We start from the raw sequence: 20,000 nt of genomic DNA on the forward strand, positions 1-20,000 counted from the left end.
AAGATGGCGGCAAGATGGCCGCCGTCTTCATGAACACAGTGAGAGCGCGAAGAATTGGCGCCAAAAGAAGAGCCTGGGGCTGGCCGGTGAAGAAAAAGAAGTGCGGAGTGCGCCGCTCAAAGAGGGGAGGTGCTGGCCCCAGGATGCTGATGAAGATACGTGAAGTGGGCGGCGTTACAGGAAAAAAGAAGAGCCGCCTTGGCCGGGTCGACTTGATGTGCAAGACTGGGGGTGGAGTGTACCCAAGAGCGGGAAAAGAAGGCCCGCCTCCACCTTCTCCAGCATCTCCACTGTCCCCGGCGCCATTGCAAGAAGCGAGAGCACAGAGACTGACACCGAGCAAAATGGAGACTCCGAGAAGACTGCATGCTGCAGTGGGCGCGCTGGTAGCAACCAGCCTGGGCAGAGGACGCCCGAAGCAGACTGCGGCCGCGGAAGGACTTACCCTTGCCCTACCGGCTGTGCCAGAAGGACCGGAGTGGCCCACAAAAGTATCCTGGGTCACTACCTGGGACGCCGCGACCGGTGAGACCTCGACTGAAGTCCGGGCCACCTACACGGCACAGCTACATCCGGGAAACCAAGTCCTGGGAGCTCCAACACACACAGCAGTTCCGGCCCCGGAAGAGCAACATGCCCGGGAGCTAGAAGAAGACGAGTGGGGATTCTTTTGGGAGCCGGTGAAACAGACGCCCCTGACGCAGCGAAAGTCCCCATCGCCTGAACCCGATCCGGTGCAGGAGAGGTTACTGGCCGAGACCGTGGCCCGCGAGATGATGGCCGGTCCTCTCAGTGACGAGTTTGAACGGCAGTGTACCGTTGGCACCGTAGTCAAATTTAACCAGAAAGAGGGCTATGGATTCATTGAGGACGAGGAGACCAGTGACCATTTCTTCTACAACCGGGTAAACCTGGACACTGAGGGCTTACCACAACGCCTTCATACCTTGTACCCGGGAGAAAAAGTGAGATTCCGGAGAGAAGTGGGATGCCGGGGCCTATTTGCAGTAGGGGTGACCCGGATGCCCACTACACAAGAGGCCGCGCAGTGGCAGCAAGAAATCGAATGGGAAGAGTGCCAATACCGGAGGCGTACCCAACAGAGACCGGTACTGGCTGAGATTTCCCGGCCGAGAAGCACACTAGCGGTATCACCTGAAGTTATGACCGGACCGAGTGCTGACCCAGAGAAGGGGACCCCGGCGGTGCTGGCAATTCACCAGAGCCTGGTCACACATCCGGTAATCGTCGTGGGCAGCCCACAGCCGTCCCGTTCAGAGACCCCGTCACCCCCGTCGGGGGTTGAGGAGGCAAAAGCGGAGGCGGAGGCGCCAGAACCACCCGTCAACTACGAACCATTCCGGAGGCTGCGCCGCTTGCCAGGTCAGTCCCTTTCTGATTATGTGAGGGCTCAGCGGGCCGAGTGGCAGCGCGCTTACCACCCCGAGTGACCCGTGATGACCGGAGGTAATGGACATGTTCATGTTGAATACCGGCATTGTTCCAGAGCCGGAAAAGTTCCACAGTTTGCAACCAAAGTTTAAGCTAACGAGCCCGGAAGGAGCCTGATGCTGGACTGAGCCCAGGGGCCCCTTCTGTGTTGTCAAAGAAGACTTTGTTGTTTTATGATCCTGCCTTCAAAGACCGGGAGTGCTGTGAAAGCCTCCGGGTACATCGTCTACAAAGACCAGGAGTGCTGTAAAAGCCTCCGGGCACACTATCTACTAAGACCGGGAGCTCCCAGGAGAGACTCCGGGCGCCAGACTTGTGCGCCCCTTGAGTGTGCCTTCATGTGAACATTTTTTTTAAGGTTTTTATAAAAGTGACTTTGCTGCTAAGTTTGTATATTGCTCAGTTTCTGTTTTTCAGGTGCGGGCCTTGCCGGGAGGCTAAGGCTTAAAGAGGGGAGGAATGTAAGGGGTGGGCAGACCCAGACAAGGGGTGGGCAGACAAGGAGGCGCAGTTTCCCCCTGAAAACTGTTAATGTTGATGTGATTTAATAAAGATGTTTTATTCTGTTTTAGTGGGTTTCCCCTAGTGGCCGGGTGGGACGGCTGTCCCCACAGCAACAGTGTAGGAGCCAGGTGGAGCCGGCAGCAGAAGGGGGAGGGAGAAAAGGAGTGGTTAAGGGAAAGTTTGAGTCTGAGGCAGTTGAGTACGGGACGGGAGAGAAGAAGCAGAAGGGGCAGAGTGTGGGAGCTGGGTGAACAGGAAAGTGAAGGAAAAGAAGAGAAGAAGTGTCCTCAAGTGTGAAGCAGTATTGGTGTGGGTCCAGTCTGTGTTAGCCGGAGTGGGAGCCAGGTGAAGTGGAGTAGCCGGGCACATACCCACTAGAGGAGACATCCAGAGAAGGTTTTCCCCAGCCGAAAGTTGTGACATCATCTGAGTATTGCCTCTGTCATGAAGAAGTGTACAATAAACATGTCTGCTGATTCAATTGATCCACGTCTATCAAGTGTTTGTATCTCTGACGGCGACATCTGCACCACCACACTCTGCCCCATCAATTCATCTCCTGTCCCAAAAGTGACGGCGGAGCCAGGGGTAAGCCTGATAGAAAAAGGGGCCACGACTACAATCCCCGAGGCACCCCCGCCACCCCGTTACAATGCCACACACATTTTTTTTCTGTTGGATTTCCACCCCCCTTTTCAGTACAATAGAGCTGTGATCTGTGACTACAGCTGGGGTTACCAGGAGGTAGTTTAAGACACACCCACTGCCTCCTCATTGGTTCAGGCAGTGGCTCTTGCTCTCCTGTCTGCAGCTTGTTCTGTTCTGATTGGCTGCTCTTTATAAGCAGAAGCCCTGCGCAGGCTCAGCACAGAGAGATGATTTCTGGAATACAGAGACTTGCCTCATCCGCTATACATAGCCCTCCTCGTTCTCGTACAAGCTCATAGGCCTCTTTTAAAAATCCTTTGGGATACTGAACGACTCCTCCGACACCCTGGAAAATAAGGAAAGAGTCAGACTGCAAGATACAGGAACAACATGACATCCTCACCCTGGGTCGTGGCTTCTTCACATGGGGCATAGAGTCAGGGTGGTACCCGCTTGGAGGGGCTTGTTGGACCCACCCTTACCGTCTAACCACAGCTTTGCTCAACTTACCTTAAAGAGTAACCATTGTTTTTTGGTTTTTTTTTTTACATTTCAATACATAAATCTGCTTTTATCATCTCCAGGTCTGATTTTTTTAATTTGTAATATTCTCAATGTAATAGGTAAAATCTTTTCTCCAGTGAATACGGATTATCCCATTTCTGAGATAAGAAATGACAGCTTTAAAAATCTATGGAGTGGAAGGAGCTAGCGGAACACACAGACATTGTGCTACAAGTTCTCCTTAAGTGACAGTTACACTTTAAATCTATGGAGTGGGAGGAGCTAGAGGAACACACAGACATTCCACTGCAAGTTCATATGAAATGACAGTTACATTTTAAATCTATAGAGGGAGGAGCTAGAGAAACTCACAGACATTCTGCTGCAAGTGCTCCTTAAGTGACCGTTACATTTTAAATCTATGAAAAAGGGAGGAGCTAGAGAAACACACAAACATTCCACTGCAAGTTCATATGAAATGACAGTTACATTTTAAATCTATAGAGAGGGAGAAGCTAGAGGAACACAGACATTCTGCGGCAAGGTCTTCTGAAATGTCAGTTATATTTTAAATGTATGGAGTGGTGAGGAGCTAGACGAACACAGACATTCTGCTGCAAGTTCTCCTTAAGTGACAGTTACACTTTAAATCTATGGAGTGGGAGGAGCTAGAGGAACACACAGGCATTCTGAAGCAAGTTCTCCTGAAATGACAGTTACATTTTAAATCTATGGAGTGGGAGGAGCTAGAGGAACACACAGGCATTCCGAAGCAAGTTCTCCTGAAATGACAGTTACATTTTAAATCTATGGAGTGGGAGGAGCTAGCGGAACACACAGGCATTCCGAAGCAAGTTCTCCTGAAATGACAGTTACATTTTAAATCTATGGAGTGGGAGGAGCCAAAGGAACACACAGGCATTCCGAAGCAAGTTCTCCTGAAATGACAGTTACATTTTAAATCTATGGAGTGGGAGGAGCTAGAGGAACACACAGACATTCTGCTGCAAGTTCTCCTGAAATGACAGTGACATGTGGTGTAACAAAAAATGGTCATTTCAGGAGAACTTGCAGCAGAATATCTGTCTACCTTCAACTCCTCCCTCTCCATAGATTTTTAAAGTCACCAACTGTCATCATCTCCTATCTCAGTAATGAGAAAGTATGTATTAACGGAAGAAAGATTTTACCTATGAAAAGTTGAGTTAAACTTTGATGTGGTCATAAATCAGCTCAGAGGAGCTCAGCAAAAGACTGATAGCATACCGTAGTTACAAACACCAGCCAAAACAAAGCTCACTGATGAATTTTCAGTTAACTCATTCTGTAGCCTGCAATGTGCAGGGAAACAAAGAGACTGTAAAAGTCAAAAGCTGCAACATTTTTAATGAAATCCAATTGCAAAAATTATTATGAGTCCAAAATACATGCATTTAAGTGAAAAAAAAAAAATGCCCAGGTGTAGTCTCCATATATTTTAAAGAGGTCATGCAGGATTAGAAAATAGTGGCTGATAACGTCCGGTCTGCAAGTTATACTGAAGCTCACTTTAATGGAGCTTCATGAGCTGCAGTACCAGACACGACCTGTGGACAGGGGTGGCGCTCTTTCTGGAAGAAAGCAGCCATGTTTTTCTAATGAATGGAAAACCCTTTGATTTGCACATTTTTTATTTCTGCCGTCTTAATATTTGCACTATTTTTTTTTTACCATGATGGGTTCGGCTATAAACGCGGCTATGTTCTTGGCAACGCTGGTGTCCAGGGTGTCCTTTAACTGTTCAATGTATCTGTCTTTAGCTTCACAGGAGTCTGTGGGATGAAGAAGAGGTCACATGAATCAGCGGGACAGCGACACCTAGTGTCCGTGTGTAATTGTTGCACTTTATAAGTTTCGATAACTTTTATACATTTTTTATATATATAAAATTTCATGCAGTTATTGCCTAGTCATATGTCGGAAGATGTTGTTGTGGGGGGTTCTGAGCTTTCGTGTGAGTGTTGTGCCTTATTAGCCATCATAGGCTTCGCTCAGCCCTTTCCATTAACCCCTTGCGACATCCACCAAACATATTTGGAGTATATTGAGCGTGCTCAGGCTGATGGGTACTGACTGAGTTATATAACCAGCAGCTGCCTCTAACCACAGCAACTGGAGCTAGCTCTGATCGCTGCAGTTTATCTTTGTTGTATGCTGCTGTCAGTCATGGACGTGAGGATCTGTTCAAAAGTTCACACTTCATGCTTTTATTTTATTCCTGATTCTCATCTGAGTATTTTGCTGTTGTCTTAGTGCTAATTTGTATGGTATTTACCAATTAACAGAACTCACAGGCTCCTCATGGGCGTGTCTTTAGGCTCTTGCACATAATTACCCTGTGAGCACCGCCCCCAAGGTAAGGACAATGAAAAATGGCACTAAATAAAAAGGTATACATTTCTGTAACCGTATGACGGATTTTAAAAAAATAAGAAACTGAATACTGAGGAGAGTAGAGGGGATAAAATAAGAGCAAAAATGGCCAACTTCTGATCAGGTGCCAGGTTTTTTTAAGTGGGTTGATTTCCCAGGGGCACTGATTCAGGGACTCATAGAAGTGATTGCTAGGTGCCGATGGGTTGTAATATTAGCAGGGGCTGGGTTGAAGCTGTAAAGCTTCATAGAAAATGTAGTTTTTAAAGGAATAAAGTATTCAAAGTCCCCTGCAGTGCCTCCACAGGACAGATGATGTATTACATGGTGGCCATTAAAATCTATAAATTGTTCATAAAATGTATCGCCCCTTGGGTCCTCCACAGAGGGAGGCGCTGTCTGTAGTTGCTCTTTGGTTTGGGGAATAGATGAGGACGATGAGTTTTTTATCTCATCATCTTGTCAGGCAATGGTTCTTACCTGGAGAACAGGAGCAGGTCCGTGTGGTCTGAACGGGAGAATCTCTGCAATGGCTTCCTCCCCATATACCTCGAAAAACATCAGGACACATCGTCTACGGAGGAGACATTACAAAAAGATGCAACATTAATAAAAAGACAACACATACCCCTCCCTAAAGGGGTGCGTCCTACATTCAACAGCCACCAATGACTCCTCAGGTGAAGATGTCCCCCATTAGGACCCACGTTCTGTCTGCCTTTCTTGCTCTTATTTTTTTTTTTTTATTCAACTTTTTATTTTGAAAAAGGTTTTTGTTTTTTAAAACATATTGGACAACAGAAAAGAAAAGAATAATACACGGATATGCAATTACACGAATAAATATACCATTTCACAGGTATGCTCATTAATAGACTATATCACCAAGACTCCAAGCGCCAAGTGGAAGGTGGGTGGAAGGTGGGAGGTGTCCCCAGATACCACTCCAAACCCCGAGTGTCAATCCCTTCATTCCCATATCCGACCCTAGATCCGGTATGTGTCCACTAGAGCATCCCAAAGAGACCATGTCACTGTGAACTTATCCATTGTATTATGGAGCTGAGCTGTGAGCTTTTCCATATTCCTGACATCTTTTATTCTGGCATATAAATCTGAGACAGAGGGCGGGGCTACCCTTCTCCAGAACAGTGAAATTAGACACTTGGCCGCAGTAAGGACATGGAGTAAAAGCTTTAGTTCAGGTTTGCTAAGAGACGGTGGGAGGGCATTCAGCAAATACACTACCGGATCTCTGGTCACACTACTCCCTACCAATCAGCCAATCAAGGATTCCACCTCCTCCCAGAAGCCCCCAATGAGCGGGCATGTCCAGAATATATGGTATTGGGATGCTCCCCCAAGGCCACATCTCCAACACACATCTGGGTAGGTACGGTTAAATTTGTGTAGTAGTTCAGGTGTGTGGTACCATGTCATGAGGATCTTTACTTGGTTTTCCTTATAAAGAGTGCTAATCGAGGACCTAAATGTCCTAGCCCATATAACTGACCATAGTACATCTGAAAGGGGGCATCCAACCCATCCCTCCCATCTCTTCATATATGAATGCTTTAGTGCTTCCGGCGGGTCCCCGCTTATCAAAATATTATAAATAGCCGAGATCAGTCCCCTGGTTGAAGTCCTGCCTGAACAAAGAATTTCGAACGCTGTGGGACGTCGCGCCCCCGCCCGTCCCATAATGTCTGTGAAAAAATGTGATATCTGTTGATATGAGGAATATAGGTGAAGGGGTAGGTTGTAGTGATGTCGCAAATCCGAAAATGGCTTCAATTTCAGCGTAACCGGGTTGACCAGATCCCGAAAACAGTATAGGCCCGCCTTTGCCCATTGCCCCGTCACCCCCGGGTTCATGCCCTTTGTCAGATGTGGCGTGAACAAGAAAGGGGTCAACAGGGAAGACTGTGAGGCCAGCTGAAACTTCATTCTACACTGCCGCCACACCTCTCTTGTAAACGCCATCGGACCTAGGAGTTCTCTGGATGGGGTTTCACTAGGGCGTCCCCATATTAGAGAGCTGGGGTGGAAAGGTGCCATCCAAAGCTTCTCTATTTCCGTCCACCTGTTAAAAGCCGGTAGGGTCGTCCATGACGTCAGGCTGCGCAGGTGTGCGGCATAGTAGTAAAGCCTAAGATTAGGACACGACAAGCCCCCTTTTGTACGTGGTGCGCATAGTACTGAATCCGGGATGCGGTGCCTTCCTGAGTGCCAAATAAATTGCAGAAGTTTTGATTGGACTTTTTTCAATACCCCCAGGGGAACCCGCACCGGTAGTGTTTCAAAGAGATACAGAAATTTAGAGTTAACTGACATTTTAATTGTAGCGATTTTACCCAAAAATGAAATCTGAAGTGACGACCATTTTTTCAGGCTATTTTCCACTTCGCGTATCAGGGGCGGGAAATTGGCTTGATATAATGTTTTATAATTAGGGGTTATTTTGACTCCTAAATATCGTAGGGAATCTGAACGCCAGGAATACTTGAAGTTTTGTTTAAGGATCTGTAATTTAGTTTCTGGGATGTTAAGCGGCAGGGCCTCTGTTTTGTCGCAGTTGAGTTTATAACCCGAGAGTCTAGCGTATTGTGTGAGCACTGCGTGTAAGTTTGGCAGGGAAATGACGGGATTAGTCAGGGACAACAGGACGTCGTCTGCAAATAGGGCCACTTTAAAGGATTTATCCTGAACCTTGACCCCCCCAATATCCGGATTAAGTCGAATACGTGCTGCCAGAGGCTCAATGCTTAGGACATATAACAAGGGGGACAGAGGACAGCCCTGTCTAGTTCCATTTCGAATGGGCAGGGGACTGGAGTGTGCATGAGGAAGGCGAATTGTCGCCGCGGGGAGGGAGTACAAGCCCCGCAAGGCTGAGACAAATGGTCCCGACATGCCGAAGTGGTCCAACACAGAAAACATGAAGGACCAGTCCAGCCTATCAAAAGCCTTCTCCGCGTCTAGTCCCAGAAGAAGTGCTTCTACTCCTTCTCTGTTCACCACCTCCACCAGATCTAAGATCCTTCGGGTGTTGTCCCCCGCCTGCCGATAGCGGACGAAACCTACTTGGTCTTTATGGACCAGCTGTGGAATCCAGTTATTTAGACGATCCGCCAACAGTTTGGTGAATATTTTAAGATCAGAATTTAAGAGGCTGATCGGGCGATAGCTCGCACAATCCATGGGATCCCTACCTGCCTTAGGTATAACAGTTATGTAAGAGTGTAAGAAAGTATTTGGGATGTCTTCACCCCTCATAAAAAGATTAAAAGGTGAGTCAAATGAGGCGACAATTCTCCCAGGAAGGTTTTGTAATATAGGTAAGTAAACCCATCTGGGCCCGGAGCCTTGTGGTTTGGGAGGTCTTTGACGGTCTGATGGATCTCATCCGGGGTTATTTCTCGGTTAAGATCCTTCAGAGCTTCCTGGGACAGTTTTGGAAGGTGACAGTCAGCCAAATAATCATTCATTATTGTTGTTCTATCTGGGTGGGACATGGGTAGTGGCGGGGGGATAGAGTACAGGGATGTATAATATGCGTGAAAGAGTTGTGCGATTTTTGTGGGATCATAATGAGGGGTACCCAAAGTGTCCTTTATGGCGCTAGGTGCGGAAGTTATCGTTTGGTCCCGGAGCCTTCTGGCCAGCATCGTATGTGGCTTATTACCATACTCATAGTACTTCTGGCGTGAGTAACGTAAGAGCTTTTCTATTTTCCCGTGCGATATCTCTTTTAATTTAGATCTGAGATCTATTACCGCTTTCAGGCGGGTCTTAGAGGGGTGGATGCGAAGGCGTTCCTCCGCTGCTCGAAGGTCTGTTTCACATTGACGATAAAGGTACTGTGAGTCCTTTTTGAGCTTGGAGGAAATAGCTATGCACTCCCCTCTAATAACCGCCTTGTGGGCTTCCCATATCACTGGGAAAGATGGAGGGGTCTGAGAATTCTCCGTAAAGTAATTCTGTATGGCCTTACAGATAGATTCTCGAGAAGTAGGGTTAGTGAGATGGGAGGGATTCATTTAGTCTCCAGTGGGTTCTTTTTGGGGGAACATTTGTTAAATTAAGGTGTAGTAGTAAAGGGGCATGATCTGACCACGTGATACTGCCTATTTGTGCTTGTCGGAGTGTTCTAAGAGTGAGAATATTACCAAAAAAATAATCTATTCGGCTGTGGGAACTATGAGGGTGTGAGAAGAAGGTGTATTGTCTTGCTGTCGGGTTATCAATTCTCCACAGGTCGAATAGGTGGTATTTATGGATCAACTTGCGAAATCCCGTGGACAAATTAGATGACCTACCTAAGTTTGTGGATTGCGAGGGTGCTAGCATTTTATCGGCTCTGTGTGAAAACACCATATTGAAGTCCCCTCCTATAATGTGAAAGAGCCCCCGATCCTGCGGTAGGCGTGAGAGAACCGAGGAAACAAATCTATTCTGATTAGAGTTTGGAGCATAGAGGTTACAAAGAACTAATTTCATCCCATTCAACATACCCTGAATAATCAGGTAGCGACCTGAGGGATCTGCTTCCCACTTGCTCACTTGGAGCGGGCAGGTGCGAGAGATTAGTATAGCCACCCCCGCTTTCTTTTTTGTATGTGTAGCCGAAAAGGATTGAGGAAACCAATGGCGGGCAAAGTTAAAAGAGCTTTTTTCCGTAAAGTGTGTCTCTTGCAGAAACACCACATCCGCCAGTGATTTTCGCATCTCCTGAAGAACCAACCTCCTTTTAACATCGGAATTCAACCCCTTCACATTAAGGCTCATCAACGTAGCCATCCCGGCGTTTTAATGTAAGCTAATGTCAGAGCTGGTGTTTGAGACTGTCGCTCGATGTGTATGGTAGATATACTCCCTGGGCCCCTCCGAAACAGAGCGCCTTTACTATAGTGAGTTGCATACCTGTGAGTACAACCAGAACAAAAAAGAATAAACCAAAACATACCTACGTTCTAGCAACAAATAGAAACTCTTCAATTATGTATTAAGGGTATGGAATCAACCCCAACTGTCCACTACCCCACCAGCAGAGTCGACTCACTTTTATACAAAGTTAAAGATACCTCACTAACTATAACCTGCACTATAAACCAAAGTGCGAATCAATTGGTACGGCTCTGCAAAAGGGTTAGTGGCGGAACCTCACAAACTGGTCCAGGGATCTAAACCCCCCCCCCAGGATTTTGTATAAAGGAGGATGTCCCAGGAAAAAAGGGAAGTAATATAAGCAAGTCAGTTGATCCCTTGGAATTCCCGTATGAGGTCAAAAGAGAAAGACTATAAAGTCACGGAGAAAAGCCATCAGGTAGGACCTTCCGCTCTTGGGCCTCTAGATCGCCGTTTACGTGCCGCCGCCGCCGGCTGCCAGGTCTGAGAGAGCTGCTGTATCTGTTGGGGCAGAGTCCAGTCTGGCAAATCCGGGACAGGAAGGTCGAATGCCCGGCAAAATGACTCCAGATCTGCAGGGGTCCGAAGGCTGGCCGACGTTTCCCCTCGCCGTGCAGACAGACTGAACGGGAACCCCCATCTATAGAGGATATTGTTAGCCTTCAGGGATGACAATAATGGGCGGAGGGCCCTCCGCTGCTGTAGTGTCAACCATGAAAGATCCTGGAACAGTTGGATCCTAGCATCTTGGTACATCGCCTGTTTTGGCGGTCGTGCTCTGAACATTATTTCGTCTTTAAGTTGGAAGTCCACAATATGACATATAATGTCTCTCGGGTTCCCTGTCAAATTTTTGGGGCGCAAAGCCCTGTGTGCTCTGTCCATAGGAATCGGGCTATCAGGAGGGCGCTGGAGGAGTGAATTAAATATGGTCTGCAGAATTTTTGTAACGTCCTCCTTTACTTGGGCCTCCGGCACGCCTCTGACCCTTATATTATGGCGTCTGCCTCTGTTGTCGAGATCTTCAATATGACGCTGTAGTTCTCTTATGGCGTCGGCTTGAGATGAGGCATGGGACTGGAGGTGGCGAATGGTTGTTCTAGCATCGTTGTGATCCGTCTCCAACTGGTTTATTCTTTTAGAGATAGATACTACATCCTGTCGGACCGCCGCTATTTCAGACCTGCAGGTGTCTTTTACCTCAGAAATAAGTGCTTGGAAATCCGTTTTTGTAGGGAGCTGACGTACAAACTCCCACCATTCTGCTGGAGGACACACAGGCTGCGGAGGTACTGGTCCAGCAGTCAGGTTTCCCGGTGGCCTCCTCCCGGAAGCCACTCTGCCAGGCGGGCTCAGTGGGGTCTTAGTGGACTCTTTATATCGTGTTACAGGGACTGGGCTCTTTGGCCCTGCTTCCCCAGTTGATTTCTGGCGTCTTTGGGGCATTGGGGTGAGAGTCTCACTCTGTAATATTGGTGGTCCCAGCAGGGAGGACAGGGGGGCACCCTCATGAGATTCTGGATCATCCCACACAGGCTGGGGGATTGTTGCAGGCTGCCGGGTTTCACTCCTGGCCTCCTGGACCTTTTCCTGCGCCTCTCCCCCGTCCCCCATTAAACCTTCCATTTGTCCACTACCAGAGCTCCCCCAGTCCTCAGCTCCATCGCCCCAGGCTGAGTCACCGGTCTCCCCCTGTGAATCTGGAGCCAGAGCCGACGGACTCCATCCGCCGCCGCTCTCCAGGATCTCCAGTGGGGGGAGGAGCGGCATTTCCCCCATCTCCATGCGACCGCCGGAGCTCGCCTCTAGGGAGAACGGAAGCCTCCTACCCGATCCTGCAGTCCATGGGCGTGTGACCTCAGCTTGTTCACCGCCGACCTGGTCCCGGCCGCGAGGAGGTAAGTCACTGCGCTTCTCCTCCGCTGCCGCCGCCATCTTAGCCACGAGGTCCGGCCCGCTCCTGCCGGCGTCTGCAGGGTCTTCCTCCCTTCCTCCGCTTGCGTCGCCGGCCCCTCCAGTCTCCTCACCTCCTCCTCCATCTGTGGTGTGCTCCGGTCTCCTCCGTCCACTGTCTCCCGTACCTCCCGGAGCCGCAGCAGTCTGAGGAAGCAGGGGATGTGGCGTCCCCGCCATCTTGGCGTCCTCCTGTTCTTGCTCCCCTGGCATCTCCTTTAGTAGATAGGAGTCCAGGGTGAGCGGCGCTGGGGCTCCCTGGTCTCTGTTAGCCTTTAGGGGCTTTCTCTTCCCCATCCTGGGCCCTCCAAGCTGATGTAAATGGGCTTATTTCACTCCTGGGTGGAGGAGCTCAGACCCTACACGACCTGCTCCATGAAGCTCCGGCCACGCCCCCCCTTGCTCTTATTTTATTCCTTATTTTTTTTTAAATTCCACCACACGGTTCCAGAGATATGGGCCGTTTTATGACCATTACAAAAGGGGGTGTGGCTCACATGCTCCTCAGGGGCGTGTCTTTAGGCTGCTTTGCATAATTACCCTGTGAGTCACGCTCCCTTTGTAAAGACCATAAAAATGATCCCTAAATTAAAAAGGCCCATATCTCTAGAAGTGTAAGTCGGAATAAAAAAATATAAAAAGCGGAAAACTCAGGGGAGAAGCGGGAATAACATAAGCGAGAAAACTGGTCATTTATTACCTTATGATTGATCCTCTTTAAAAGGGTGTCACATAGATATGTATGATTATCCATGGGACGAGCTGGAGATTTCATTTTTGGTGACTTTTTGATAACTTTTTTCTGGCATTATTTCATTTTATTATTCTTTTTTTTTTTCCTGATATTACCTTGTGAGAAAAGGTTTGTTTTATAGTATGGTGCTTTACTATGAGGCAATGAGAAAAATTTTATATGTATTTTTTTCAATGTTATTTAACATTATATATATAGTTTTAATCCCTTTACGAATAGGGCGTACGGGTATATCCTATGTGGCAGATACAGGTGTATCAGGCTTGAAAGCTGCGTTATAATATGGAGGAATTGTGGTTTTTTTTGCCATTTCATAAGTCTGGACACAGCGCCATTCAGTTAGTAGTGGCTGTGTCTGGTATTGCAGGTCAGTACCTTTCACTTAGACCCGCAACACACATCCGTTTTTTTTCTCTACGTGTGCAGTACGTATTTGCACGTACCGGAGACACGGAGATACGGAGACCCATGTTACTCTATGGTAGATGGCACACACACGTAAAATCACACGGAACGTGTGTCCGTGTGGTAAGTACGTGTGTGCGCTTTTCGACACGGACAACATGTCCGTTTTTGGCCGGCATCACACAGGCACGGACCCGCTAAAGTCTATGGGTCCGTGCCTGCACGGACCGCACACGGACTATGTCCGTGTTCAGCACGTTTCGTCCGTGTGCGTTTTTATACGAACGATGTTATTTTTTTTTTTTTGTTAAATTCAGTCTACTTACCTTTTTTCATGATGTTCTCAGTCATACTTACATTGGCGCTCGGTCTGTTTCTTCCCCCGGCTCATACCGCTCCCCGATCACCAGCGCGGTGAGGAACAGCTGTGCAGAGAATGCGCGGCAACAATTACTTTGAAAAAGCCGGCCGCTCATTAATCAATCTCGTATTCCCTGCTTTACCCTCCCACAGGCGCCTGTGATTGGTTGCAGTGAGACACGCCCCCCACGCTGAGTGACAGCTGTGTCACTGCACCCAATCACAGCAGCCGGTGGGCGTGTCTATACAGTAAAATAAATAAATAAATAAATTAAAAAAAACCCGGCGTGCGGTCCCCCACAATTTTAATACCAGCCAGATAAAGCCATACGGCTGAAGGTTGGTATTCTCAGGACGGGGAGCCCCACGTTATGGGGAGCCCCCCAGCCTAACAATATCAGTCAGCAGCCGCCCAGAATTGCCGCAAACATTATATGCGACAGATCTGGGACAGTACCCGGCTCTTCCCGATTTGCCCTGGTGCGTTGGCAATCGGGGTAATAAGGAGTTAATGGCAGCCCATAGCTGCCACTAAATCCTAGATTAATCATGGCAGGCGTCTCCCCGAGATACCTTCCATAAGTAATCTGTAAGTTACAGTAAATAAACACACACCAGAAAAAATCCTTTATTTGCAATAAAAAACACTAACAAGTACCCTCGTTCACCACTTTATTAAGCACAAAAAACTCCTCCATGTCCGCGTAATCCACGGAGGTCCAGCGTCGCATCCAGCTCTGCTACATGGAGGTGACAGCAGCTGCAGAAGACACCGCCGTTCCTGTCAGCTCCACGCAGCAACTGAAGACAGCCGCGCGATCAGCTGAGCTGTCACTGAGGTAACTCGCGGCCACCGCTGGATCCTCCAACTGTGACAGCAAGTCACCTGTGACTACATCGCTGTCACTCGGACGACTTGCTGTCACAGTTGGAGGATCCAGCGGTGGCCGCGAATTACCTCAGTGACAGCTCAGCTGATCGCGCGGCTGTCTTCAGTTGCTGCGTGGAGCTGACAGGAACGGCGGTGTCTTCTGCAGCTCTTGTCACCTCCATGTAGCAGAGCTGGATGCGACGCTGGACCTCCGTGGATTACGCGGACATTGAGGGGTTTTTCGTGCTTAATAAAGTGGTGAACGAGGGTACTTGTTAGTATTTTTTATTGCAAATAAAGGATTTTTTCTGGTATGTGTTTATTTACTGTAACTTACAGATTACTCATGGAAGGTATCTCGGGGAGACGCCTGACATGATTAATCTAGGATTTAGTGGCAGCTCTGGGTTGCTGCAATTAACTCCTTATTACCCCGGTTGCCAACGCACCAGGGCAAATCGGGAAGAGCCGGGTACTGTCCCAGAACTGTCGCATATAATGTATGCGGCAATTCTGGGCGGCTGCTGACTGATATTATTATGCTGGGGGGCTCCCCATAACGTGGGACTCCCCATCCTGAGAATACCAGCCTTCAGCCGTATGGCTTTATCTGGCTGGTATTAAAATTGTGGGGGACCGCACGCAGTTTTTTTTTAATTTATTTATTTATTTTACTGCACAGTATAGACACGCCCACCGGCTGCTGTGATTGGGTGCAGTGACACAGCTGTCACTCAGCGTGGGGGGCGTGTCTGACTGCAACCAATCACAGGCGCCTGTGGGCGGGGAAAGCAGGGAATACAAGATTGATTAATGAGCGGCCGGCTTTTTCAAAATAGTTAAAGCCACCGGAGTTTTAATAACAGCTGAGCTGCGCCGCACCGGAGATCGGGGATCGGTGAGTATGAGAGAGGGCTGCTCACTTCAGTCACTCGGGGGATTAGCGGTCACTGGTGAATCCTGCACAGGTGACCGCTAATCAGTACGCGGCACACAGACAGAGCCGCGGCATGACAATGAAGTCGGGTGAAGTTCACCCGAGTTCATTCTCATCGCGCAACTCTGTCTGCTGTCAGCCGACATGTATCAACGACATTGTGCAACACACAAACGGACATTCCACACGGATATTCCACGTACACATACACGGACAGCATACGCCATCAACACAGATGTCATACGTACTGGAGAAACGCCCGTAAAAAACGGGTCACGGACCTGAAAAACGGACCGTAAGACACGTACTTTTTTTTGCGGAAGTGTGTTTTAGGCCTTAAAGGGTAATTTCCATAGAATCGTTTTATGAACTTCATGGACCCAATGAGATCGGGATTATTTACTTTGCTAATTTTTGCTTTCTTGGGGGCAATTCTGGGCATTTTGGCTCCTGGGTGGAAGGGATTGGGCCAGAAGCTTGGCACTTATGTGTATGTGGCATTGTGCAATATATAGACCGGCTATACTGGTTATGGTCGCTGTAAAAATCTGAAATCTGACATGAGAAGGAAGATTAAGTTTACCGTATGACACCCAAATCCGAGCGCCACACCAGGCTTATAGGCAGAAACAGATGTCACCCCCAGGGTATAAGGACTGGCGCCGTGGTATCCGCTTCTGTAGAACAATAAGAGGCAATACAGGGTCAGTGCATGGAAATCCCACCATCCCCATTGTAAGTCTAAAAGGGGATGTCTGGGATCGGCCATTAATGTCTGATCAGTGGGGTCTGCACTGGGGGGGGGATGTCTGGGATCGGCCATTAATGTCTAATCAGTGAGGTCTGCACCAGGGGGATGTCTGGGATCGGCCATTAATGTCTGATCAATGGGGTCTGCATTGGGGATGATGTCTGGGCTTGGCCATGTCTGATCAGTGGGGGGGATGTCTGGGATCGGTCATTAATGTCTGATCAGTGGGGTCTGCATTGGGGGGATGTCTGGGATCGGTTATTAATGTCTGATCAGTGGGGTCTGCATTTGGGATGATGTCTGGGATTGGCCATGTCTGATCAGTGGGGTCTGCATTGAGGATGATGTCTGGGATTGGCCATGTCTGATCAGTGGGGGGGATGTCTGGGATCGGTTATTAATGTCTGTTCAGTGGGATCTGCTTTGGGGGGATGTCTGGGATCGGTCATTAATGTCTGATCAGTGGGGGGGATGTTTGGGATTGACCTTTAATGTCTGATCAGTGGGGTCTGTATCGGGGGGATATCTGGGATTGGCCATTAATGTCTGATCAGTGGGGTCTGCATTGAGGGGGATGTCTGGGATGGACAACTAATGTCTGATCAGTGGGGTCTGCACTGGGGGGATGTCTGGGATGAACAACTAATGTTTGATCAGTGGGGTCTGCACCGGGGGGGATGTCTGGGATTGGTCATTAATGTCTGATCAGTGGGGTCTGCACCGGGGGGATGTCTGGGATCGGTCATTAATGTCTGATCAGTGGGGTCTGCACCGGGGGGATGTCTGGGATCGGTCATTAATGTCTGATCAGTGGGGGGGGTGTCTGGGATTGACCATTAATGTCTGATCAGTGGGGGGGATGTTTGGGATTGACCATTAATGTCTGATCAGTGGGGTCTGCATTGAGGGGGATGTCTGGGATGGACAACTAATGTCTGATCAGGGGGGTCTGCACCGGGGGGGGGATGTCTGGGATGGACAACTAATGTTTGATCAGTGAGGTCTGCACCGGGGGGGATGTCTGGGATCATTCATTAATGTCTGATCAGTGGGGTCTGCACCGGGGGGATGTCTGGGATCGCTCATTAATGTCTGATCAGTGCGGTTTGCACCGGGGGGATGTCTGGGATCGGTCATTAATGTCTGATCAGTGGGGTCTGCACCGGGGGGATGTCTGGGATCGCTCATTAATGTCTGATCAGTGCGGTTTGCACCGGGGGGATGTCTGGGATCGGTCATTAATGTCTGATCAGTGCGGTTTGCACCGGGGGGATGTCTGGGATTGCTCAGTAATGTCTGATCATTGGGGCCTGCACCGGCGGGACGTCTGTAACACACCTTAAACCGATAACATCATAGTTGCCGGTGTACAATCTTGCCATGTGCATTGCGAGGTCGTTCGCCTCTGAGCCGCTGTTGGTGAGATAGAGGACCTGGAAGAAGAATAATGTATCATGTAAGGTAATATCTATCCCTCTATGTATCTATCTGCAGGTGGATCGGTGCGGATCCTCCATGATGCGGTGATACCTTCAGCTTCCCCGGCAGCCGGCTGGTCAGTTTCTCGGCATATTCATGGAGTGGAGAATGGTAGTAGATGTTGGTCGTGTGCCAGAGACGATCGAGCTGCTTTTTCGCTGCGTCTGTCACCTTCCTGCATACAGACAAATATAAAGAATGTCTCCAGTGGTCTTCATACATGACACGGGGCCCCATTACGGTGCCGGAATTTGCTCTCCACAAGTTCCATTCCCTTCTATGTATCTGTGGGGACGGTATCGCACGTGCATGATCGCAGCCAGTGTAGTCTGTAATGGGTGCGGTGGTCATGTATGTGCTCTACTGCTCCTGTATTCCTAAATATCAGCGTCCTGTGGATACAGTGGGGAAAATAAGTGTTTGATCCTCTGCAGATTTTGCAAGTTTTCCACCTACAAAGAATGGAGAGGTCTGTTATTTTTATCGTAGGTAACGTCAACTGTGGCAAAATTAAAAATATACAGAAAGTCCCATTGTGTAGGTATGAAATTATTAATTTGCATTTTATTGCATGAAATAAGTATTTTATCACCGACCAATCAGCAAGAATTCTTCTCTCACAGACCTGTTATTTTTTTTAATTGCACCTATTTGAACTTATTACAAGTATAAAAGACACCTGTCCACACACTCAATCACACTCAAACCTCTCCACCATGGCCAAGACGAAAAAATTGTCTAAGGACACCAGGGACAAACTTGTAGACCTACACAAGGTTGGGAAGGGCTACAGGACAATAGACAAGCAGCTTGGTGAGAAGGCAACAACTGTTGGCACCATTATTAAAAAATGGAAAAAACTCAAGATGACTGTCAACCTTACTCAGTCTGGGGCTCCATGCATGATCTTGCCTTGTGGGGTAAGGATGTGTGGCGCCCTGGACAAGCCATGACGTCACAGGTACTGCAACAACACACCCCACACCCCGGCTAGGCACGCCGAAGTCAAACAAAAATCTTTGTTGCCTCCCTCCAGGGGCTGATGTCCACACCAGGGGGTGGGCCAGGCGGTTGGCCCCGCCCACCGAGGAGTTCACAGTCCTGGAGGCGGGAATAGGAGTCAGATTAGATTAGTTTGCAGTAGAAGGAGTGAAGTGGCAGTAGAGGAGACTGACCGTGTCCGGGTGCGTGTCCCGGGCACATACAGCAAGGTTGGCAGACGGTGGTGACCGTCTGCAGGAGAGGCTGATTGGAGCGAACCGTAAGGACCGGGGACGGGCGGTGGCCTGACGGTACCGGATTGGGGAGCAAAGAGAAGCCAGCACCATTCGGCAGGTCTTACGGACCCCGACTAGGCTAGGAGTCGCCGTAAAACCGGTCAAATCCGTTAGCGAAGGGAACCTCCGGGGTTTCCCACCAGTCAAGACCCGATTGAAGGCAAAAGCTCAAACCGTGAAGGGAAACACAGTCACCGCCAAGGCTACAGTTCCCAGGGCCAGAGCCTGCGGGCAAAAGGGGCTCTCTCAGCATCCATCCAAGCTGGGGAGCGGGTTACCGGTGGGAAGGCATTGGAACCGTGAACACAACACAGGTGCAGGGAAAGGCAGTCACCACCAACCTACCGGGAGAGCTACTGCAGCCGTCTGTGGGACCCGTCCATCCAGCCGTTTGTTTTACCGGAGACTGCATTCGTCATTGGCTGAGTGAGTACCACAGTGCCGTGCGGCACAGCTCTGCCCCCGCGACCCTGCACCTCACCAGGCCCCGTAACCCGCCTGCCATCCCTCCCTCACCGGGCCCCAGGACAACCAACCCCCCTACCCACGGAGGGGAGAAACAACATCCAGGCTGCTCCCTGTCATCAGTCCCCGGGATCCCCGTCCAGAGCAGCGGTGGTGTCACAACCTCACCACAACCGTGGGTGGCGTCACGGACAATATCCCTAAACCAAACCACCCCCTTTCACTCACGGGCGAGGAGGGCCGCTCGAGTCCCCAGGATCCGGCCCACCACACGAGCCACCTAGCAGCAGCAGCCGGACCCGAGCAGTGGGTGAGCGCAG

The 20,000-nt window shown here is 49.2% G+C and overlaps 1 protein-coding gene across 1 annotated transcript in view; it reads right to left on the bottom strand.

The window, feature by feature from the left end:
* Nucleotides 1–20,000, bottom strand: part of AGXT2 (alanine--glyoxylate aminotransferase 2) — a 50,059-nt gene that overhangs the window by 12,489 nt on the left and 17,570 nt on the right. The window contains exons 4-9 of the mRNA XM_075343588.1: nucleotides 17,990–18,113; nucleotides 17,798–17,892; nucleotides 16,292–16,385; nucleotides 6,001–6,094; nucleotides 4,819–4,919; nucleotides 2,858–2,950 (exon numbers count right to left, since the gene is read on the bottom strand). Coding sequence (XP_075199703.1) covers nucleotides 2,858–2,950; nucleotides 4,819–4,919; nucleotides 6,001–6,094; nucleotides 16,292–16,385; nucleotides 17,798–17,892; nucleotides 17,990–18,113 — 601 coding nt within the window. The remainder of the gene's footprint in view (nucleotides 1–2,857; nucleotides 2,951–4,818; nucleotides 4,920–6,000; nucleotides 6,095–16,291; nucleotides 16,386–17,797; nucleotides 17,893–17,989; nucleotides 18,114–20,000) is intronic.

Source organism: Anomaloglossus baeobatrachus, chromosome 1 (assembly GCF_048569485.1).
Source record: "Anomaloglossus baeobatrachus isolate aAnoBae1 chromosome 1, aAnoBae1.hap1, whole genome shotgun sequence".
NCBI classification, from domain to species: Eukaryota; Metazoa; Chordata; class Amphibia; order Anura; family Aromobatidae; genus Anomaloglossus; species Anomaloglossus baeobatrachus.